The sequence below is a fragment of the Drosophila albomicans genome, chromosome 3 (genome assembly GCF_009650485.2).
Source record: "Drosophila albomicans strain 15112-1751.03 chromosome 3, ASM965048v2, whole genome shotgun sequence".
Lineage (NCBI taxonomy): Eukaryota > Metazoa > Arthropoda > Insecta > Diptera > Drosophilidae > Drosophila > Drosophila albomicans.
This window is the reverse complement of record NC_047629.2, coordinates 30,994,484-31,018,591: the sequence shown is the minus strand read 5'-3', so window position 1 is coordinate 31,018,591 and position 24,108 is coordinate 30,994,484. Positions and strand designations below refer to the sequence as shown.

The 24,108-nt window shown below is 37.4% G+C and overlaps 4 protein-coding genes and 1 non-coding gene across 6 annotated transcripts in view; 1 reads left to right on the top strand and 4 right to left on the bottom strand.

Annotated features, from left to right (window-relative positions):
- The window catches only part of LOC117572390 (nyctalopin), a 113,495-nt gene that overhangs the window by 8,175 nt on the left and 81,212 nt on the right, over positions 1-24,108 (top strand). The window lies entirely within an intron of this gene.
- On the bottom strand, positions 6,779-8,270 carry LOC117566492 (serine/threonine-protein phosphatase alpha-3 isoform). Its single transcript, XM_034246031.2, has one exon. The coding sequence runs from the start codon at positions 8,083-8,085 to the stop codon at positions 7,000-7,002; it is 1,086 nt and encodes a 361-aa protein (XP_034101922.1). The 5' UTR covers positions 8,086-8,270; the 3' UTR covers positions 6,779-6,999.
- On the bottom strand, positions 12,301-12,372 carry Trnaw-cca (transfer RNA tryptophan (anticodon CCA)). The gene has a single exon. It is a non-coding gene; the product is annotated as a tRNA-Trp (tRNA).
- LOC117566493 (nose resistant to fluoxetine protein 6-like) lies at positions 15,968-18,974 on the bottom strand. The gene is made up of 9 exons (XM_052003947.1): positions 18,680-18,974; positions 18,310-18,622; positions 18,179-18,252; positions 17,907-18,109; positions 17,739-17,851; positions 17,461-17,680; positions 16,909-17,090; positions 16,380-16,851; positions 15,968-16,320 (listed from the first exon to the last, which is right to left on the bottom strand). Exons 1-9 carry the CDS (start codon positions 18,966-18,968, stop codon positions 16,066-16,068), a joined length of 2,121 nt encoding a protein of 706 aa, XP_051859907.1. The 5' UTR covers positions 18,969-18,974; the 3' UTR covers positions 15,968-16,065.
- Positions 22,067-23,757, bottom strand: LOC117572391 (probable cytochrome P450 6a21). Its single transcript, XM_034255166.2, has 2 exons — positions 22,665-23,757; positions 22,067-22,606 (listed from the first exon to the last, which is right to left on the bottom strand). The coding sequence occupies exons 1-2, from the start codon at positions 23,746-23,748 to the stop codon at positions 22,191-22,193; spliced, it is 1,500 nt and encodes a 499-aa protein (XP_034111057.1). The 5' UTR covers positions 23,749-23,757; the 3' UTR covers positions 22,067-22,190.

The window sequence follows — 24,108 nt, the reverse complement described above, 5'->3', positions numbered from 1 at the left end:
CATTAAGGATACGAAGCGTAGAGATAGATACAATATTATTTGTTTGGCATTTTCATTACTCATCTTTGACTCTTTTGAACAACAACTACATCAATCAATGTCAATCATTATGCCCACTGACTGCCCAATGAGTCAGTTTGTCAATTCAACAAAACGACGGCTCTAAAGTCGAATAGATTAAAACGTTTCTTTTAACCCCAACAAGATACGTTTGTATCTCGAAGAAAGTATCTCAAGATGGTCTCGAACGAATTAGCTTCAACCTGACAGCCCGATGGATACATTTATAAGAAAGTATCTCGAAATGAGATAGCACGAAGTAACTTCAACTTGGCAAGCTTGGAAGATATTGATTTTAAAAGGTTTTTTGAGGTAATTGAAATTTGTAGCTTAATCACTTAAAAGGAAGACAATTTAAGTCGAAATTTTCTTATATTGATATGCATATATTTAGTGTATAATAGTTTATTTATTATTATGCAGTATATATTTAGTGATTTTTAGTATATTTAGTATATCTACTATCATTTAGAATATATTATATTAGTATATTTAGTAAAATTAAAAATATATTTGGTTATTCTTCTGAAAATTCTAATTTCTGTTGCTTTCATTAGAAATGTCTTGAATACATTTTTTATTTTTAAATGTCAAGAAGAATTTATTATTAAAAGAACTGTATAACTTCAACACAATTTAAAAAAGTCTAGACTTTTATTAAGTCAATTTATTCTATAAATATATTTTTTGTTATATATTTAGAAATGTTTTGAATACCTTCTGTATTTTTAGTCTAAACTACTATAACTACTAAATAAATTTTAAGCAACTTATTATTATCTAATCGTCTTTCAAACAAATTCATTAATAGTTAGAGTATAAAAGTATTCAAGTCTTTATTTACACGTTGCTTCTTTTCATGCATGAAACAATTTATCTCGTCGTGGGAGTGGAAGTATCTCGAGAAGAATGACTCTCTATTCATGATTGATTATGCTCAATAATTTATTAATTTTCAGCCACAAAAGGCGAAATTGTGCATATTTAAATAATCAATAAATAATGTATGGAACTATGGAACTGCTTCGCTCTCAATCCAGTTTTGGGTTTGTTTTTTACAAAACAGGCAGTGCATCTAAGCCATGGCGCCCGCATCCGACACGGTTTGCTGTGGCATTCTTTTTGCTGAGTCAAGATAACCCACAGTGCAGAAAGAGAGGGAAAGAATGAAGGAGAGAAGGAGAGAGAGGGAAGAGTAGGTAGAACGTCGGCTGGGCTTATCTTGTCTGGGTAATCGCACTTCGATTATGAACCCTCATAAATTGAGAGCGAGTGAAACACAGAGTGACTAAAGCGACATCGAACAGTAGCCAAATGTGTGTATGTAAGTGTGTGTGTGTGTGTGTGAGCCTGACTTATGTAATCCTGTCTGCTTGCAACGGGTTGCTCATTTTCATTAGCATGTGCTTTGCCCCTTCCACCTCCTTCTAATAAATGTTTTTCAATTTTCATTGTGGTTTTTTCTTGCTGCTGCTGCTGCTGCTCATCATGCTCGGCTATTGTTGTTTGTGGTTTTCTTGTTATTTCGTTTCTTTTTTTTTTTTGGGCAGCAGGGGAAAATGCTTCATCATCGATATTCGAGGCACAGACACGCCTTTGTTGCAACTTTGTTTATCATTCCGCTTGTTGTTGTTGTTGTGGTTTCAGCTTCATCTATTTTCATTTTCATTTTTAGTTGCATTATCGGTTTGCTTATTTTACTGATTAATCATGCAGCTGATGCGGTGAAAGTAGCCTACATATTTTCGATTCACTTGACCCATTGCAGCTCGCTAAGCAAATAGCACAACTAGGCTTGCTTTCTCGCCTTGTTAATTAACCAGGTTAACCCTCAATAGACCATTGACAGCCTCTACTCAATTGACTCAATTTAAGCAACTCATAAACCGCGCGAGTTCATCATTTTTCACTGCGATGCGCCCGCTTTATCCTGTCAAAAAATTTAAACACTTTTTTCCTACCCAGCAAACAGCAACAAAAAAGTCGAAAAGGTGCCCACAATAATGCCCAACCATTATAATTTTTTTCTCCTTTTTTTGCTCACCAATTTTCCCTTGTTTTCTTCAGCATGAGTTTCACTTTTGTCCTTGCCCCTGGAAACAGCAACAACAACGACACGAAAAAAGGTTATAAATCATTGGCTGGGCATATTTTTAATAGAGTTGTTACTTGTGTTATTTTTTATCTTCTTTTTTTTTGTTAACCTTTTGCCACGCTTGCTGCGAATTTGCGGTCGAGTTTTATAGGTGAGGGAAATGCGGGATTCGGTTTTGAATTAACTGCCAGCAAAAGTTGGCAATTTTGAAAAGGGTTTGCATAAAATGTGTAAAAAAATATAAAAATAAGTTAAACGCTTTTTTGCCCGTCGAGTTATCTTTTAATTAATATCATAATTTTGCATTTCTTTATCTTTGCAGGTGAGTGCGTTTGATAAGCTAAATAAGCAGGTAAATCACTCAATTAGCCCCGTTTTAAATCGGCTCCAATTCTGGGAACATCATCGTGAGTAAAACATTTCATTTACCACATGACAAACATCTCATGCAGTTCGTCCAAACAAAAGCGATTCTTTTCGGGGCTCTGGTGACAAAACCGCAAATTGACAGTCAGTTGCAAAGAAGTGAAAACTTAAAAAAAAAAACCCAAAAGAAAAGAATACCAACAACAATTTCGCCAAACAAAAAACAAGCACAAGCAGAACATTGTCGTCATCGCCATCATCATCATCATCATCGTCATCGTCAGCGTTGGGGAGCCAACATTTCCTTCCGCTTGGCATTAGGGGGAAGAATGTGTGCAACCCCCAAAAAAGCGCCACAATTGACACCACAAAACCGCAAAAACATGAGGAATAAGTCAGTGGGTTTTAAAGAGAGTGCTGAACTAGCAGATTTCCTAGAAATTCTAGGGATAAGAAAATTTATTTGTACAGGAAACGTTTGATAGGCATAGGTAGATAGCATAATAGCAGGTTTCACTGGAAATCTGCTATTCCTGTTATGTAAATATTAGTCATAAAATTTACTTATTGTCTTAAGACAGATTGTAAATAAAAATTAATCGAAAAAAAAAAAAAAAAATGTGTAGATAGCAAATATAAGTTTTATTTACTTTAGTTGTAGTATGAAAGTCTATGGCACATTATCCTTTATATAGCCAAAACAACTTAGATCTTAAAAAATGTACATATTATTAGAGCAAAGGAATGATACAAAAGTGTATTTATGTTTCATTCTTTTTAAAATTATAAGCAATATTATACTATTTATTTCTTATGCTAGTAATTCTCTAGTAGAATAATCTAAATAATCATAGCAACATAGAGCTTCATGTTGATAAAGAAAAAGTTAATCAACTTCAGAAAAAAGTTAGAGGAACTTCAGTTATTTTTACTTTATTTAAAAATTATAAAAAAATACTATCTTATATATTTTTAATTCTGTAGAAAATTACATTTCAGACTGTTATAGAAGAGATACATATTATAGAAAGTATTCTGATGTTATATTGGCAAGTTTTCCTTACAAATATGTTCATTAAAATATGCACTCATTTTTGACAGTTGTTGATGAAGTTAAGAGCAAGATAACTTAACAAATTTCATTTGTTTCATGAATCTTTAAGTATTTTCAAAGCCTAAGCTATCTCAGTCAAAAACTTTTTTTTTATTTCTTATAAAAAATGACAATCTTTTTGCGATAATAAGTAATTTCTAAGCTAGTCATATACTAATATAGTATATATGCAGCTAATATCCACTACCCGTTAGTTAGCTCCTATGTCTACAGGGTATCCAAAGAAAGTTGGGCTTCTCGTCAGCGTCTTTGGCATAAAAAAGGGGTGGCTTTCTTTAACTACCATTGGCATATGCTTTGTGTTCTTGTGTTGTGTGCGATGTTGTGTTGTGGAGGAGGCAAAGCTCATCCATGTTGTAAAGCCACATGATTGATGGCTCTTCTATGCTGTTTGCTATTTGAAAGTCTTCGTTGGCACCTGTTGGTGGCAACAACTGCTTTAAGGAGCAGCAGAGTTGCAGCATTATTTATAGTAGATTTAAATTTTCATTGGACGTGGATTAAAGAGTTATTCCCAAAACACATCTTTGATGTCATTTAACTAAACTAAAAGTCCTTGCTGCACAACACACACGCACACATACACACACACATGTGTGTAGTTGCCAAACAGTTTCAGTGGTTGCAACAACTCGTTGAGGAAATTCTAAACATTCTGAAAGTTTTCACTTTCTTGGTCCCCAAAAATGTTGCAGCAGAGTTTTTCGGGGGAAACACGAAAAACAGCTAAACAGTTGCCTAAACAACGCCACAGTTTTCACTTCCGAGACTTGTACGTCAATGTCAACTTTGACAGAAGCCAAGAGTGATAGACAAAGTGAGAGAGAGAGAGTGAGGGGAAGAAAGAGAAAGACAGAGGCAAAGCATGGATTTACTTTTATTTTATTACTGTCATTGTTGGCGGGTTGCTTCCGTTTCAACCTTTTGCAGGGTGGCCAAGAAAGAGAGTGTGTGGAAGAAAGGGGAAAGCGAGAGGGGGGGAGAGGGGGAGGAAGCTGCTGTTGTCGTCGTTATCCTTTTGCTCGACTGGCGCCTTTATCATCCATCTGTGTTCGCTTCTTGCTACATTCGTTATCTGCTGTTTAGTCAGGCGATGTGTGTGTGTGTGCGTGTGTATCTGTGTGTGTGGCAAGCATCTTTTTGGACTGCTTCGACTGGCAGAGAGTCGTAAATTAAAAATGGCTTAATATGTAAATCCTTGCCTGCACTTTCTTCGTCTGCCGCCTGCAGATTAGTTTTGTGGATATTTCGGCTTATGTGTGTCCCTGTCCTCCATCTATCTTATGCATCTATTGCCCAACCCCCTCCCCCCAATCCCAAGTCCTTTCTTGCGCCCTCTTCGCTGACTCCTTCTTTATTTGGACATGCAGCAAAATTTATGCGCCTTGACTTTGTTCAGGACATTGGGTATTTTGCTTGGCTGCCCGGTCACTGATATGCTTTTGTTGTCGTTAGTCAGTGCCAGGACATGGCTTGTCCTTGTTCGGCTCTCGCTTGTCATGTTCGCAGTGACTTTAACTGGCACTCAGATTGTTGGCAACTTGTAAGTTTTTCTATCCATGATTAGTGTGTCCTTTGGCAGGACATTCTCTATGTAGTATACAACACACATTCATTCATTCATTCATTCAATTTAGTGCTGATTAGTCGCTTTGCTGATTGTAATTGCTCCCCCAGCATTTAATCCACTTTCAACAATGTTGTGCATCATTCCCAATTTAGTTCAAGGTTTGCCCCATCTATCTGATGTCCTTTTCTATTCCCCACCACGAATTAGCATTAGCATATTCTCCACATCGAGTGACCACTTTGCCAAATGGACTGTCATTAAATTATTCCCTTTGCAATTTGCGTTGTCATTTAATTTACAATTTTTTTGTTTTTTTTGTTTTCCAACTTTTTATATTGCCCATTTTCATTTTCATTTGCAGTTGCAGTTGTGCATGGAAGATGTGCGTGTTATAATGCATTTTAGTAATTAATTTTAGCTGCATTCACTTTTATCATCTCACTCTCTCTCTCTCTCTCTCGCTCGACGGCCGTAATTATTATTTTGCTGACCCGAATGCCGAGTGCAATTAACCCGGAAATTGTGAAAAAAGTCAACGAACATTATTTAGCAGACATTGCATTTGTTTCATTTGTAAGCGAATCAATAAAAATAATTTAGCAAATTAATATTTATTGCTCGCATTTTATTAACCTGCTGCGAATCAAAGCAAAAACATTGCATTAAACATTAATTGCAATTTGTCAAATGCATTATTCAATTAATTTCAAGCACAACAACATAGAACAAAAAAAAAAACTAGCATTCAATGTATTGCGTTTCAAAATGGAAGCAATTGTAATTGAATATTTACAAAATAAATTAAATAATTAGATTTCGAGTGTTTCACTTGAAGTCAAAATAACTTGACTATCCTTTAAGCATAAACATTTCCATAAATAATTCTCAAATAATAAATGCGCTAAATGAGAAATTTGCTGTGGATATGAAAACTTATTAAAAACTATTTTTATAATTTGGTTTTTAATGCATATTGTAACTTTGTCAGAGGCAAGAGGTGTTTAACAAAAAAAACTATTTTTTATGCATTCTATCAATAAGAACTTTTTTCATTCTATGAAATCGGATTAACACATTTCAAGCGTATTCAAAACAAATATAATTCGTTCTTTCTTTATCAATAAACTATTCAATTTGTATAGAGAAGAGCATAAATTACTTTAAAGTAATCATGGCTACAATGTAGATTGCAATGAATAATACGACAACCGGTAATAGCTAATATTTTATAACTGACAAGTTAGAAAGCTACAATTGAGTGTGATCAACTTCTCAATAAATATATCGCAAATGAAAAAAATGATAACTCTTTGAGATCTAGGCGATTATTCGGAGAGATGGAAAACTGTAAATAAATAAATCTTTCCATTTAAATAACCATTATTGGCAAATTTAAAAAATATTAAACTTAAATATAATTCTTCAAATTTTAACTATTTATTTTATCTAGAGATTATCCCAAATTCCAATTAAATAGTTAAAGAAAACTAGTAGTTACAATAAATTATTTTAATTGATAATACTGAAATGAAACTTTAACTAAAAATATTTATCAAGAATACTCAGTCACATATTTAAATCTGATATCAATAATCAACATAACTTTATTGAATCTGGACTTTTACTTTACTTCCACGACAACGAATCTACTTAAGACATTATCAAATAATCTGCATTCTACACGATACTCGATACCGCATCTCTGTCTCTTGGTTAAAACAATAACGATTAGCCGAAAACAAACAAGTACAATTATATTTGCGAACCCTGCTGCTAATTTTGGGACTCTCATCATCAACTACGTGTGTCTCGACTTGAGTTTGAGGACTTGCAAAAGCTGAGCATCGACTGGGAATTGGACATACGTCTCAAGGTGATCGGTCGCTGAATGCGAAAGGTACACAACAGATTCTCATCGACGCACATCATTGCGCCAGCATTGTCAAACTCTCCGCAATAATTCGGTGCCGAGAAGATGGTGATGAGCTGTCGCTTGGCAAAGAACTCGTAGCCATCCTCGACCACCTGATGGGCACGACAGATGAGACTGAAGCCATGCCTGTTGAGGAAACTGCTCACTGTATCCGCACCAAAGGTGTAGCTCACTCCGCGATCATTGAGACCCCAGCCAATGGTTCGCACATCGGGATCGGACCACAGCAGATCACAGAGCGGACCCTGATCGGGTATTTCGCAGGGTCGCTTAATGGTCCTTATCTGATCCATGGTGAACAAACTGGGACTCAATCCGCCATGACAACAGAAGATGTTCTGCTCCACGATCGCAGCCACTGGCATGCAATTATAGCAATCGACAAAGCATCGCCACAATTTGATGGTGTAGCGTCGCTTGCATTCATCATAGAAGCCATAGATGCGATTCAAACTGGAACTCTCATGGTTGCCACGCAGCAGAAAGATCTTGTCCGGATACCGTACCTTGTAGGCCAAAAGTAGCGTGAGCGTCTCCACCGATTGTTTGCCCCGATCCACATAATCGCCCAGGAAGAGATAATTGGATTGTGGCGGAAATCCCGCCATCTTGAAGTACTTCAGCAGGTTGGTGAACTGTCCATGAATGTCGCCCAGAATGTTGATGGGTGCTTGCAGCTCCAGCAACGGCAATTCCCTAAGCATCACCTCGCGTGCCTTGCTGCAGATCGCCATGATCTCGTGATCATCGAGCAGCACACTCCCATTCCAACTTGACATGCCCTGCTCGGTTAGGCGAGCTATGATCTCATCCAGATTGGGTGTGGGATCGTAGACGGAGTCGCTGCTCGACTTGGACACGGGCGAGGCAGAGACGCGACTCCTGCGAACCATGTAATTCATGCAATAGCCAACGGCAGCATCCTTGGACAGGAAATACGATGACATTTCTGATGGAGTCCAACAAGGGGAGCGGAACAATTTGGAATTTCGATGAGTCTAGTCTAGTCTGTCTGGTCTGTTTGGTTTGTTTTTGTTTTTCCGTACAATTTCTGAACGATTGAGGGATGAAAAAACTCCCCAATTTAATATTAAACTGAATATTTTTGCTAAGTATAATTGTCTGATTGTCGAAAACGAAATTAATGAAAAAGTTTATTATTACTATTACGTATAATGTTTTTTGTGGTATATTTTGATGTAGTAGTATGTAGATATACCAAATATAGTTTTTGGTATATTTTAGTATTTGATCGGTATGGTATCTTTTAATTCTAAAATCACTTTTGCATTGTAGTTTTCTCACTGATAATAAATAAATTACCAAAGCATATTTCATGAGCAAACATTTCAACATCCAAGTAAAGAAGAATCACACTTATTAGAGATGTGTAAAACACATCATAATATGACTATCGAAAGAGTATTTATTATTCAATGAGTAAGGTCGAATATAGCCACAGCTTGATAGTTTCATTAAGCATTCCAACGTCAGGGGAAGGAGACAATCCGTTGTCATTCACAATGAAAATGGTTGGCGAATGCAAAGTCCAAAGAAGTTCAACGATTACACACTGCTTTTGTGAATATTTAAGTAGCTTCTCATTCCGGTATTCCATTTCGCACTGACTGTTGAAGTGGCTTTGTTATCTGATTGACAGTTTCGAAATCAGTTCTCATTTCCCTCCCCATTTTTTGCCATGGGGCAGACCAACCCAGACCAATAAACTTAGCACTATGACAAATCTCCGGCTCAGAGAGTTAGGTTCGTATATAACAAGAATATATAACTGTCTTTCAATCAACTAAATTTCTCCGCTCTCTTTCGCTCTCGGTCTCGCTCTAGCTCTTTAGATTTCTGCTTTTTGAGGCATCACATCCGTTGCTTTTATTTTTCAAATCAACATAATGGACACTTTGCCCGGCAGCGGCAAGCTGCCTCCCCCCCCGACTCTCCCCTTCCATTGCACCCCACCAATCGTCAGGCCACACATAAAAATACAAAGGCAACTTCAGTGTTGCCTTTGACAGCTGACACAAAATGCAAAAGCAACGCATTTTGAGTGGGTGGCAAAGGGAGGGTTGCGCATGATGCAAGTCTCCCCTTCTCCCCTTCTCTGCTACTTGCCCCACTCCCCATTCCTCATTGTCATCCCCCGGTTACTATGTTTATGTTCTTGTCTAGATATTCCATTCGGTGCGGCGCCATGACAACACGGCCGGGGACAAATCCCAGCCTGGTTTTAACCTACCGCAGATGCAGGCAGGCAGGCAGCAGCACTCTGCTTTTGGCCTGTCACTCATTAAACATTTTGCCAACTTGCAACTTAGTCCCGTTGTTTGCATTGTTGTCCTTGTCATGCCAAGTGTCACAACAGTCGCCTGCCTGCATTTTGTTGATTTTACGAGAGCGTGTGACAAGCAGCCAAAACGCTTCCGATTTCAGTTCGGATTCAGATACGTAGTCGTATTCGCATTCGTATATGGAATGCTGCAAACGTGCAGCCCTAAGCGAAACCAATGCATCAAGTAGTCTGATTAGATTTGTAGCAAACTTCTTTCCCCACATGGGAGAACTTCTAAGAGGGGTTAAGATAAAGTTCAAGCCATTAAAGCTTCCCTTCTCATATTGTTAGTGTACAAGAAATAATCAATCAACATGAACAACATATAATAGTAAACATTTTATGTTGTTAAACTAATATAGTATCCCACGAAAAAAGTATATTTATTAAATTACATTTTCTTTTTTATTAAATTTAGTTTTCTGACATTCAATAGAAAGTTTTTTCTTTAAATAACTATTTTCTTAAATTTTGGAAAATCGAAAATTCGAATTTTACAAGAAAGAAATCACTTCTAATAATTTAAGAGATTTTAGAATAAGAGAATTTTATTTTTCTTTTTTTTTTTTCCTGATAGATAGTATTCCAATCTTATTTTCTGTTTCTATTTTAAATATTTATTTAATAAAAATTATTTTCCATGCTCTATAAACCCCTTCTTTGGTACGCCTCTGCTCTATATCTTCAAGTTGACAACATGTTGCCCACATATTTAGCGCGGTTGCTGCTCTGATTGAATATTTGTCCAAGAAATACATTTGAGAGCCACAATTCCGACAACCCCTTGACAGCGCCCGCAACATTGAAGATTATGGATTTGCAAAGTAGTCGTAGTAACAAGTACGAATACGAATACGAATACGAATACGAATACGAATACGAATACGAATACGAGTACGAGTACAAATACTTGGTGCCCTCACTCCGTTAAGCAAATATTAAAATATTTCACACGAAAAATTAACTCGCCTTTGAGTGCATAGAATGTGTATGTGTGTGTATGTTTGGCTGCAGTTTTGCGCTATTTTTACATCTCTGCGCGCAGCAACAGAAAATAGCAGAGCAAACACAGCTGGGCCCTCGCCCTGCCCTGCGTGAGTGCGAAGAGTTGGGCCTCCGACTGCGTCGCATTGCTTATCTAATGGGCTGCAGTGACTGCGACTGCGACTACGACGGCGACTGCGGCTGCGGCTGCTGCTGCTGCGCTTATCGGCATATGCATTGTTGTTGTTGATGTTCTACATGCTGCGGAGCCCGCACATATAGCCTCAGCTGTAGTCTCTATTTCCATCTCACTCGCACTCTTAGTCGCATTCGTTTTGTTTGTTCTTGTAGTTGTTAATTGCTCGTCGCTACTTTCTTGCACCCTTCACAATGCGCTGTTAATCACGGCAGAGTGGCAGATAGAGTGGGGGAGATATACTGCAAGAGAGTGTGTGCATGTGTGCGTGTATTAGACAGAGTGAAATGGCTTGAGGCGCACACATCAATGCAGAGTTGTTGTTGGTTTTCGTTAATGGGTTTTTATTTGTTTATATGAGCGTCTAGAAAATATGATGCGCCTTTGTATGAGGGATATTGCTACCCCCCTCAGACCATCATAATCTCTTTCTCTCTCCCGTTCTCTCTCTCTCTCTGCCAGCTGTATTGACCATTTGTGGGAATTTTTACAACTGTTTTCCATGACAAGTGCACTTTGAATGAAAAGAGGAGGCGGGGCAGCTAAGTTGTCGTTTTTCGACTTTTCTTTGATCCATGTGATTATAGTTAGTTCAAGTTGTATATGTTTAAGTGGGCGTGCTTTATGCCTTACGCTTGACCGGGGAAGCTCTTAAGTTTCTTTATTTAGTGCTTTTTATTTTCATGCAGTACACTATTATTAATTACAGTTTTCAATGTGCATTTGTTTATAGTTTCGTAAGAGTTTCTAAATGGGTGTGCTTAAATGTGAATAATGAATGAGTTAGGCAAAGAGATGAAGGCACTTATCACATTTCGATTAGGAAATAAAAAGCTTAGAATTCAATAAATATTCCTTTCAAGAAAAGTCTTCTTCCTTCTGCAGTTATCTGATACTTTTCCATCAATCAGTGTCAATCCATAACCATATGTCACAATCAGAAATCAATTAAATATTTATTGACAACAATCTAGGATGTCACTGACGTATAAACATTGATTTTCTCTCGCATCAACCCCCCGAAAACAATGACCAAGTGTTAGACTAGCAAACATGCATATTTACAGAAGCTGTCAGTAGAAAAGAATTTCCCAACATTTCTATAGTTTACAAAATCTAAGTAAATAAATTGCAAATGGCATCTAAATTGATCTGTTTCAGTTGTCAAAGTGACTTCATAATTTCAACATTCGATTTAAACATATTGCCGATTGACGTTACCGACTAATTAACACCATTTATGATGCGACTGCAAAACACATTGCGCAACGGGGGCGGCAGCTGAGTGAAAGCCCTCATAATATACCATTATAAGCGTTAACCCTGACCCAGCCCCCTGACTCATTATTGATGATGATATTGTTGTTGTTGCAGTTGTAATTATGTGTAGTAAATGCGATACAACAATAAACGACAACTGTTGACATTTACAATTGTTTTCAGTTATGAAACAAAAACCTCGCTAATTAAGCAATCAATTGAATAAAGTTCTCTGTCTGAAATGTGCAACAAAAGTTATATTAATAGTCCATGCATAATAATACTTATTATAATAATATAACAAACAAAAAATGATTTTGCGCAATATTAATTGACTTAAATATATGAAAAAATTTAAAAAAAGTAAATTCTACTAATTGACCCCGACGTGATTTGAACACGCAACCTTCTGATCTGGAGTCAGACGCGCTACCGTTGCGCCACGGAGTCACATGAAAGATCCGCGGCAAAATGCGCACTTGAAGCGAACGTTAGTTGTTCTTATCGTTTGTGCTTGATTTCATGAAAAGAACAACAAAGTCAACTGAGCTATTAATAGAAATACTGTTGAAGTGTCTGTTTATCGCGACAGAGAATTGTCTAATCTAAAGAGACTAAATATATTTGCCATAAATTAAAATATGTTGTTTTTGCGATTAGATGGTGATTAGTTTAAAATACTAAAATAAAAACTCACGCCCACGCCGCTCTAATTAACTTCTAGATACTAAATGTTCCCTCCTGTAGCGAGTCTCATTTGAAGTGACAACCAAAATACATTTACGTATTGGAGAACAACTTTAATAGCTGATCAGGCAGACTCATTAAGGTGCTAGCCAGACTGAGAAATCGTCTGCGATCTGAGTTCCTCCCAGACACCTGCGACTGCAATGGCCAAAGACGTGTGCCGCCAAAGCTTTTAGCTGTCGCCGATGCCGACGGAATTCACACAGCGAGTCCCAAAAATACTATAAATATAAATCACCACACAAGGCATCAAGGCAACAACAATAACTGGGGAAATTGAATGGAAATGCTGCAGAAGAAAACACTGTGCAACGGATTTCGTTGTTCTGTTTATTTATTCATTGATTTTTAATACACTACCCAGAGCTGATATCTCGCTGTGGTTCTTGTAAATGGAAATGCCTTTTCGATAAAGACAACCAGACCCAGACGCAATGAAATTGATTTCCCTATATCTACCTCTCACCCCGTCTCCATCGATCTTCCAATTTCCATTGTGACTAATTGTGTGACTCCTCCATAGACGCTGGGTGGCATTCGCTTCTTCCGTGGAACTCCAGCTGTTTTCATTGTTTGGAAATTCATTTTCATTTGGCTGCCAAAGATTTGTGTTGTTATTGCCACGCTTCCCTATTCGAATTTTATTTCTTACTTTTGTTTGTTATGTGCCTATTTTTACGTTTTAATATTTATGGTTTTTAATGTTCATATTTAGTGCGGTTGCTGCCTAGTCCGGCTGCCTACAAGAGTTTGGTATTTCCGAGATGCGGTCTCCCTTTTAACGAGTCGTGTGTCTACCTCATAACATGCTTTTTGGGCTTGTTTTGCTGCAACGGAAATTGATCGTAAAATTTACACTTTCTTACTAGCCGCATTGACAAGTTCACACGCCTAGGAGTCTGTAGAAAAGACATTAAATTAAGTACTATTCAAAAAAATCATAAAAATTATCGGCAGAAATTCAAAAATAATTTTAATTACGAGCAAACGAAATGTAAATCGAAGAAAGTTTAAAATTTCAACTGTATTTAACTTACATAACTCCCTTTAGATATTCAATACATAGTAGAAATCATTCAAAATATAAGTTTACACACTTTATGCAGTATCAAATATATATTTTTCTCATTTTTTAATAGATAAACTAATTAAAAACTTGTGAATATCAAATGATTACTTTGGTACTATTTAAAAATAAAGATCATTCCTCAGTCATCGATCGAAATTTTAAAAAGAATATTTTAGACCTTTTTATTGACACTGACACAATCTATTATTATTTTCAACATTTATTTTTCTCAATGTATGGCATATTGTTTGTATTATTGCTGTACTTCCAAGCTTTCCTCACCATTTAATGCATATCACAATTTCATAACTCTTAACTAGATTTCTCAAGTTTTGCAAATGCAATTTCCAATGCGTCAAACGGTAGTAACAACTTGTGATGTATAAACATGAGTACTACAACCATATACACTTAACTACACTTCAACACTGGGCCCTGCACTTAGCCAACTCGAGTGTAAACAATATGAATGAAGAGGAAGATGGTCGGTGGGAAGAGGGAAGTGAGAGGGCCAAGACCGTAGCATAACCTCGTTGCAAAGACTGCAACACTTGATCAGCTTAAATCAAACAAAATGAAGAATAACATTTGTAGAGCTGTTGCTGAAGTTGGATAAGTTGTCGTTACCAAGTCGAGTCAACTTAACCTCCTCCCTTTTGTGTGTGTGTGAATAACTGTTATACAGAATATTTTTCAAACATTATAGCACTTTACACTTTTCACACGCTAAAATAATATTTTTGCTGTTCAGAGTGGGGCATGAAGAGGACGCTGCCCCATTTGTCCATGTACTATGTAGGAGGTGGAGGGGGGGGGGGGGTCTGTGGCTAAGTGCCAAGCGAGCGCACAGTGTGTAAACAGCAACGCAAATGTCAAGTAGCCGTCAATTGGCAGACGCACAGGACAAAGCACAGGAAGGGAGAAGACAGGACAGGACAGGACAGGACGGGATAGCGGAACAGTTTGTAAACCGCAATTGGGCTGACAAAAAGAGTGAACTCCGTCCGCTCTCTCTCTTAAACTCGGTATATTTGCAGTCGGGTGCCTAACACTTTCACTGCAGTCGAAAAGAGAGAGAGCAGCTAAAAGTGTTTGCATTTTTATCAACGCTTGTCGTTCATCGTTCGTTGCTCTGCCCCAATCCACCTTCTTCTGCTTCTGCTTCTGCTTCTGCTTCTACTTCTAGTTCTTCGTCTTCCTCCTTTTCTATTGCTGCCTTTATTGTCGGCTTTGGCATGTGCAAACACTTCCGTTGACTTCTTGCTCTCCCGATCTCCCTCTCGCACCATAGAAAAACCGCTTAGCATGTTTACCTTTATGTTCGGCACTTGAATTCGCCGTGTTGCATTAGTTCGCCTTGCCCCGACTCGCCTCGCCGTCGTCCCCATTACTCACGCTTAAGTGCAGACAGGTGCGCCTGGCCGCCATTTTGTACATGGGAACATAAAAAAGACGAAAAAGCAGCAGATGAAGAAGAAGAACAAGTTGAAGGGAACTACGTACATACATACATATGTACATATAAACTGGCAGTTCGAAAAGCCAAAAGGAAGTCCACACTCTGCTTTTGTTTGCTCTGTTTAACCCATAAACGTGCTTCAAGGGTTTTCTCTACACAGACCCCTATGTGTGTGTGTGTGTGTGTGCGTATGTCAGAGTGTGTGTGTATGTGCGTGTGTAAACATTTCTGCTGACAAAGAGTGAAGCCCGAATCAACACAGTGGCAACTCTGGTCTGCACTTTGGGGTTGCCAAGTGTTGTCATGTTGCAAATATCTATGGAAGGTATATTTTAAAGAGAAATTCCGTATTATTAATCAGAGGTGGAAATAAAATATGTTCGATTTTACAAAAGATATATTATATATAATATAAATTATTAATAATAATTTAGTATAAATTTGTAATAATTCATACACAGTACCTTAATAAATCAATTTAAATTTCAATAATTTTAAAATTTGCTCGTAGTAGCATATTTCTAATTTCAAGACTGTACAACTCAAATATATCAATAAATTATTGATACCAGAGTGATCAGAAGTTCTTCAAAGATGCTTAAATATGAATATCATCGGCAAAATCAGGTTGATTAAAAATAAATAACATTTTTATCAACAACATAAGTTACATGCTTCAAATTAAGTTAGTAACAGGTTAATGTTTATCTTTAATACAAAAAAAAATATTTACTTTTGTTAATAAAACTAATTATTGGGTTTATTTTTTAATTTTGATGGATCTTAATATATTCTGGAAAGATTCAGATCATATAAAAACAATTTTGTGGTTTACAGAACACCGTATGCCAAAATCTAGAATGTGTTATTAAGTTTTGGTAGAATTATCAACATTTTCTTGCTCTTCACAACTTTTTGTGAGTTCTTGCGAATCATCTGTTCTTGGCACCTCGATTACGTGAATCTCCTCAGTGTGATTCTCATTCTGTTGTTTAGTATTTTGTTTGGGTTTGCGTTGAGGCATTAGCATGCCTTCCAGAGCACCAAATGGTGCTTCCAGAATTATATACATTACGTAAGAAAGCAACAGGATAAAGCCGAAAGCTGACCAGAATGACAGCATCTAATATAATGTATAATATTTAGTGATAAGAAAAGAAAATATTTCAAAATTCCACTTACCACATCGTAGTCGGAGAAGAAAGTGTTAGTTCGCAGACGTCTGCCGTTCATTTGCTGAATGAATATGTGAAATATGTAAGCTGTATATGAGAGCTTTGACAGTGGCTGCCACAGTGGGGAAGAAAGGAAGCTGTTGGCCAATCCACCGTATCCTTTCATGCAGGCAAACACCACCCAGCTAAGACCCAAAGGCCATGCGATGCGACTCAGAGTATAATAAGCAGACTGCTCTCCCAATGTCAATGCAGGTGCACTTCCATTTGCCGCTGGATACACAGCAAACAGAGAGGTGAATAACATAGCCAGGCAGAGAATCCAACCTAGCCAAATGAAGATGCGATGCAGCTTAAAGGATCTGTTGCGATTAGCATGCAGGAAATAGCCAAGGAGTGCTCCGATCAGCCAAGGAGCTGCATGCGTGTGTGTGGCCAAATAGAGTTTGCGTTGGCCCTCAACTCCAAGATCTCCAATGCTGTAAGATATCCAAATTAATATGTTTTTCATGATATGTTTAAAGTACTAAACTTACGCAACATTTACGGCGTATTTGCCCGTCATCATTGTGGCAAAGAGGCAGCCAGAGAGAAGAAGCATGAGCACAAAGATTCCTGCAGCTGCCTTCTTGCCCCATTTATACAAAGTTAGTAAAAATATGGGCGATAGAATATAGAGTTGCATATCTACTGCCAAGTACCAGGTGTGATTTAAGCACTACAATAAAGAAATTAGATGTTATTATGTTGATGATGATAATGAGATGTTATATAAAAAAAATTTTATTTTAATGCAGATGATATTAAATTTAATTAAAAATTAAATGTTATTTTGGAAATGCAAATTTGAAAGATTGTAGGAAATTAGAGCTCAATATAACTTAAACTAATAATAACAAATTAAAATTCACATTTGAAAGATTGTAGAATTAAGACAAAACTTAACATAAAATAAGAATAATATAAAATACGAATATATTGATGGATTTAATTAAATTCATTTTATGTTAATATGAAGGAATATAATTGACTAGCATAAAAAAGAATAAGATATTCTTGTATAATATAATAATAATAATGAAACTTACCATGTTTTTTGTGGCATAGTTTTGGACATACAGTAAGGTCATCCACCAGTTAGTTTTACAATTTTCATAGTTCTCAACTGCCGCCTGAGCAGTTGTTGGACCATCATTACCCACAATGGGAAGTAGTTTCATATGCACGATAATAGCCACAGCTACAACTGGAGTTAATCTCAAATAGCGATGAAGATACATCAATGGAATATTGAGTTTGCCTTTGGTTCTGAGAAATAAAAACAAATTCTTAGTTTATTTTATGTTTCGTATAGTATTTAACTTACTTCTCCAGTGATCGTAGTGCAATCATAACAACCAACAAACCGCTGAGCAAAAAGAATGTGTCAACTGAGAAGAAACCGTGGAGTATAAAGCTGGCAAATGGACTTGTCAACCACTGTAAAACAAAGATCAATAAATGCTGCAAATATTGTAAACATCAGATTACTCACTGAGATCGTTTTGATTCCATTTACATTCGGAGTCATTAGTGAGAGAATATATTGATGGGCAAAAACAACCCAGATGAGCGACATGCAGCGCATGCCATGAAGACAATCAATGACATTCGGATTCGAATTCGGCTGCACAAGACGGAAGAGAACTCGAGAATTGGCGCGTGCTGAGAAAGCTTTGACTATGCCTGGAAGTTTAGCTGAAAAAGAGAACAATTTGAATTGTAATTTTATTTCTTTTTCTATTATATAATATTATATATACGTACTTTGATCCACAAAGAAAAGATAATCACAGAGCGTGGCGAGTAGCACTGCAGCTGCTAGCACTGAGAGTAAAACACTGCAATTCAAATTACGATTATAAATCAATAAATACATTTAAAATAAATCCACTTACATTGTAAATATTGTTAGGCCATCGTAAGGTTCTCTTTCAGCAGTCTTGCAGTTGATTTCGTTCGATATTTGCGGACTCAAAAGCGCATTGTTAGTCAACTGTTTCAGAAAGGTGTTGATGAGAGCCACCGAGCAACTAGAGGGAAAGCAGACTGCAATTTTCATATTCAACAGACTTGCCAAGCAGTATTTTCCCCTAATAATGTGATTCTCGGCAACTTCCTTATCGATACTGAGACACTCATCGTAGTTGCCCATATCCATGCTATTGCCATAAAAAAATCCACTCGGATACGAGCCCCATGAATCAATCACTACAATAAATTGAATCACTTACAATTTGAAATATTTCACTTATGATTTTCACTCACTTTCCAATGCCCATAAGCGTAGTGTGATAACACCTTGCATTAATTGAGCCACATCCTCCTGACACTGTTGATCCTGTTCACTGGATGTTTCGTTATTAGCCAATTCCAGATCAGTGAGTGAAAAGTTTCGAAAGTGTTCGGTAAACTCTACAGCAAGCGGACGATATTCCATTATCCTTTGGTATTGCTGCTTGGTTATGAGCATATCCTGTGCATCCTGCATAGAGCTGACTTCTGTCAGTCCTAAGTAAAAGAACAACCCAACAATTATTAACTTGACCGCGTCCATTGTGTTTAAAATTCGTGAATGACAAACTTTTGCTTGAATACAACCTTTATATACGCTGAGACTTATAATAGAGAAAAAACTCAAAACCTTCCGATAGCGTTTTCAGAATGTACCGCCACTCTTATCAAGCATAATAAAATTTGTTTGTTGCAGGTACATTCAGTGTAATACTATCAAAATTCAATTAAAATGATACTAAACGCAAATTCAGTAGAAAGCAAACAATATTTATAGTTTGGGTTTGGCAGAATGATTTGCAATCTGTATTAAAATAAAACTATGGATCATGATCTGAAATTGTTTTGGGATCAGTATTGAAATAATAATTGATTGCGGGTTACAGGAATCTCTTTTTTATCGTCCAATCGATATCGCAGTAATTAGCCTTGTCTTACACACGACTTTGAATCATTTTAAAGTACTTTTTGATTGACATTAATTGATAAAACGGAATGTTTATATCTGCGACAACTATTTAAAGCAACATTTGCCGCGCTTATCTTCTCGAATTTTACGAGTCATTATTGTGGAAACGTCAGAATGGTCAAGTTGATTGTTAAGCGGGTCTAAAAGTACCCAATACGTAGAATACTCGTACTATAATTATTACAATAAATATCAGGTGGTTTTCTTTGCCCATTCAGTTTGTTAACCTAGAGACGTGTTCTATAATTGGCATTCATTTGTGGCGTTAATCATTTTGTATTTTACGAGTTAATTACTGGAATCGTCAGAATGGTCATGTTGATTGTGGACTTGATCTAAAAGTACCAAATACTTAGAATTGATTTTTTAAAGAGAAATCTTGTAGTATTAGATGAATGGGAAATATTTGAAGAATGGTTGATTTTAAAATATTGTCAAATATGGTCAAATATTTATGGCTTTATTATTTTTATTATAATTATTACAATGTATTAATTTTATTACTTACAAAACAGTTTCTAAGAGTAAAGTGTTCTTTACTTACTAAATAAATCTAGCTTCAAGACTGTAATACTTAAATACTTAAAATAAATTGTGTAATTATCATGATTATTTGGAATTGTAACCACCTTCATAATATACACTCAAATGATGTAATACAGCATCTGGAGTTTATCTCAATTCAACAGTAATTAACTGAGAACTGAGAACGGAAGAGCACAATAAAAAAGTTAGTTTGATGAGAAAATCCACCTCGATTTACTTGTGAATCACAAGCTGAGGGTTTGATGTCTTTTTGAGTCATTACGCGCTGCTCACTTCTAAGTAACCATATCTCCCACCTTTTGCAGTGGAATGAAGCGAAAGGCAATTCCGTTAATTGTGCTTTTATCCAAAGCTTACAAAAAGAAATCCCAAGCAATTAATTGAAGCAACTTGCAGTTACAACTACTAAAGAACTACGCTAAGCTTTATGCAAAAATTAATTAAAAGAAAAACATACGAAAAAAACAACTAAGAATATGGAATGAGTCGAAGTCAAAGTGAGTGTCAGTTAATACCTTTGGACTAATGCAGTCAAATACTGGGAGGCGTGTTGATGCCCATTTAAGTTAATACTGATTAATGCTGACAAATTAACTACGAAATTAATCAATGTCCGAGAGTCGTTTACATGTTGAACAGCGACAAATAAACAAAGACATGATGAACAAAATACAGAAAAGACAACAACAACAACGACAACAACAACTTCGACAACAGCCTACAGTGATAAGAGGCGCTGTGGAATGTGGCGACATCTAGCGGCGACTGCGGTGGCCACGGCGGTGACGATGGCGGTGGCGGTGGTGGTGCGGGTGCCTTTGTTGTTTGCCACTTGTGACGATTTATCAATGCCATGGCATAAACAAGAGCGAAAGCAAGAGAAAGAGACAGAGAGAGTGAGAGAGCATTTCATCAAAGTGTCGAGAGATTATCAACTTGACAGTTCGCCAGAGACCCAAACAGCCTCTTCACCCACTAAACAAACTGAATTGCAAGATACACTGCAAGAAATGCAGCTGAATTATTTGAAATATTTAAGTAGCTAAATAATGACAATAATTCCATTAAATTGATTACTTGAATTCGTAAATTTTAATTGTTATGATTAATGAAAAGTTGATTGAAGATTTCTTATTATCTATTTTTTTTTATTATTATCTAATCTTAAATTGAAAAAGAATGTTTGTCTTACAAAAGAATAATATGATATTATTTAGTTTATTAGTTTGAGATTATCTTGAATTATATGCTTCTCATTTTAAAGCTTTTCTTTAAAGACTTGTTTAATAGTTTCTTTTAATTCGTAATTAATTTTTGAATTATTTTTGCTAATCATATTTCTCACAGTGTATTTTGCGCGAATATTTAAGGTCACTCGAGAGTTAAGTGTAGTTCGAAGAGTCTGGCGACAGTTGCCAAGTTTTGTGCGTGTTTGCAGTCCATCAAACGGCATGTGATAATTCAGGTTCATCAACATTACAATCAACCTAAGCACAACAATACACACGCACACACACACACACTCGTAAAAGTCAATGTTGTGTAGCAACTATTTACTTATTTATATGCAGAGGAAAAGCGAGACAGAGACCCAAGTGAGATGTCGTTCTGTTCGGCATGCAAAAGCCCATGATGATTGTTGTAGTGAATGGATGGATGGATGGATTGGAGATTGGATGGATGGATTGCTGTAGTTGATGATGATTGAACAAAGACACGCAAGAATAGAGAACACATAGAGAGAAGGTGACTTCTCTACAGACGAATGTCTTCATTTTTGGCATGTGAAATTGCATAATTTATTGTGTGACAAATCATGAGCAGCTGCCATGTTTGAGTAGGTTCTCAGTCATCCTAGGAGAAGTCATCGCCTGGGCTAATTATGTTGCATGCCTAATAATCTTTACCTTGGTGACAGTCGAACTTCACCTGTTTCCTCAGCTGTTGAAGTGTGTGATAATTTATTTATCACATCGACAGCAAGAGGAAAGGGAACTGCTAGCATATTAATGGAACAAAAGTCAAATAGTTGGGTGAACATTAATTGAGTTGCGACTAGTTTGCTTCATGCTTCAACCCAAATACAAAATATTACAACACAATGACTGACATTTTGGGGACTCGACCAAATGATAAGCCCTTCAACAATTTACTGATTAGTCACATATATATTTTGTTCAAGCATACATAGACTTAAAGCTAAAGGGAATACATACGTATGTAAATAACATAATACGGAAATGTTTGAAGTTAGACCTTCTCCACATTAAGCACAATACCGCCACGTGATTGCAGAAAGAAACTCGTCTTATTGATCTGCAGTGGTATCTCTGTTTCCTTGGCTGGCGAGAACTTAAAGTTCTGGAGCAGAACAGCCAAACCCACCAAAGATTGCATTTCACCAAAACGCAGTCCGATGCAATTCCTTGGTCCGGCACCAAAGGCTAAATACGCAGCTGAATGACGCTGTTCGATGGCTTCGGGTGTGAAACGATCCGGATCGAATTTATCCGGTTCGGGGTAAATGTCGGGATCATGATGTATGGCATCCACGGGTATGACCAATGGGAGACCAGCTTCCAAAACATACGATGTGCCGGGCACCTGAAAGTCCTCCAGTGTTTTGCGTATGAGAATCGAGGCAATCGAATACTTGCGAAGGGTTTCTGTAGTTTAGAATGTGATTGAGTTGGAGATACTTTTCGAGTTAAAGAAACTACTCACCATAAATGATTTGCTTGATGTACTTGAGCTCTCGCAGTGCTTCGTAGTTGAGCTGCTTGTGCTTGGCCAGCACCTGTTGCACTTCCTCTCTACCCCGCTGTTGCACCTCGGGATGCAGCGCAAGCAGATGCAAAGCAAAGCCCATGGTACTAGAACTGGTTTCGAAGCCACCGAGGAAGAAGACAAATGCCTGGGCAGCAATCTGATTAAAGGTCAAGCCGCCACTCGGTTCATTCCGAAGTTCCATGAGCAGATTGAGAAAGTCGTTGCGTTGCACCTGATGCTTGTCACGGTACTCCAAAGTCTCGCGCACGACACGCATATAGAATTCGCTGACATCATCGCTGACCATTTTGATGTGCAACCATTTGGCTAGCCGGGGAAAGGCCTGAATAAGGCCAAAGGCCAGACGACCATGTCGCCGTTCCTTGAAGGTTTTGTGCCCCAGGTGATAGAACTCCACATCGGGATTGTTGAGGCTGTTGCAGTCGAGGCCAAAGGCGCAACTGCCAATAACGTCGATGGTGAAACGAGCCAACAGATTCTTCACCTCCACGGGAGACTCTTCGGCACCCTTGTTAGCCTCGACCTGCTGCTGCACCACTTTCACAAAGCGTTCGGCAATCTCCACCACAGTTGGCAGCATTTGATGCATCTTCAAAGAGGTGAATGTCGATGTCAGTTTGTTGCGCATCTCACGCCAATCGCGACCATCTAAATTGAATAGATGCGCCGAAATGGGATCATCTTCCTCGTTGTAGTAGTTGCCGCGATGCGCAAAGTTGTTGAACTCCTTCACCATCACCAGTTTAACCAGTTCCAAATCGAGCAACACTGCAGCTCCGCGTACTGCAAAGTAGAAGCCACCGAATGGTGCTTGACCTTTGTACTTCTCGTAGAAGCGGCGAAAGGGTTCCAGAGCCGTCGTCGATCTGCCCACACTGTACAAATTGCCATAGAGCATCACGGGTTTATCGTGCAACACGCCCCGTCTCGCCCAGTAGCTGTACGTGTGTCGCATCCATAGCCAGAGCAGCAACAGAACCGCTGAGAACAGAGCGAGACTCAGCCAACAAAACGTCATGTCGAAGTGGCTGCGATCAACTGATCGTCATGCTCGGGTCTCTGTTAGTCGCACTTGGCATTTCCCCCACGGCTACAGCTGGACTCTGTACACTGCGAGAAAAGGTTTGGAAGAGGAAGTGCAGTAAAATTTCAAGTGGGAATAAACAATTGAATATATCAAATAATACATAACTTTTAAACATTTTTAAAATTAAACTACTGCTTCAACTTCTAATGTTCAATTCAAGTAATTGATTTAAAATATTACGAGACTATTAAAATGTTAAGAAAGTAATTTAATCCCTTAAGTTCAATTCGTTGTATACTATATTTATGTTGTGTTGTTATTTTATTTTTTTATTTTTCAATGTGTAGAATG

What these genes read in the sequence shown, in the direction of transcription:
- LOC117566492 (XM_034246031.2), bottom strand. Translation starts at nt 8,085, where the DNA reads ATGTCATCGTATTTCCTGTCCAAGGATGCTGCCGTTGGCTATTGCATG.
- LOC117566493 (XM_052003947.1), bottom strand. Translation starts at nt 18,968, where the DNA reads ATGGACGCGGTCAAGTTAATAATTGTTGGGTTGTTCTTTTACTTAGGA. An exon ending in GGCCTAACAATATTTACAAT is followed by an intron (nt 18,253 to 18,309) that starts GTAAGTGGATTT and finishes TTTGAATTGCAG; the next exon opens with TGTTTTACTCTCAGTGCTAG. An exon ending in AAATACGCCGTAAATGTTGC is followed by an intron (nt 16,852 to 16,908) that starts GTAAGTTTAGTA and finishes GATATCTTACAG; the next exon opens with CATTGGAGATCTTGGAGTTG.
- LOC117572391 (XM_034255166.2), bottom strand. Translation starts at nt 23,748, where the DNA reads ATGACGTTTTGTTGGCTGAGTCTCGCTCTGTTCTCAGCGGTTCTGTTG. An exon ending in CATCAAGCAAATCATTTATG is followed by an intron (nt 22,607 to 22,664) that starts GTGAGTAGTTTC and finishes TCTAAACTACAG; the next exon opens with AAACCCTTCGCAAGTATTCG.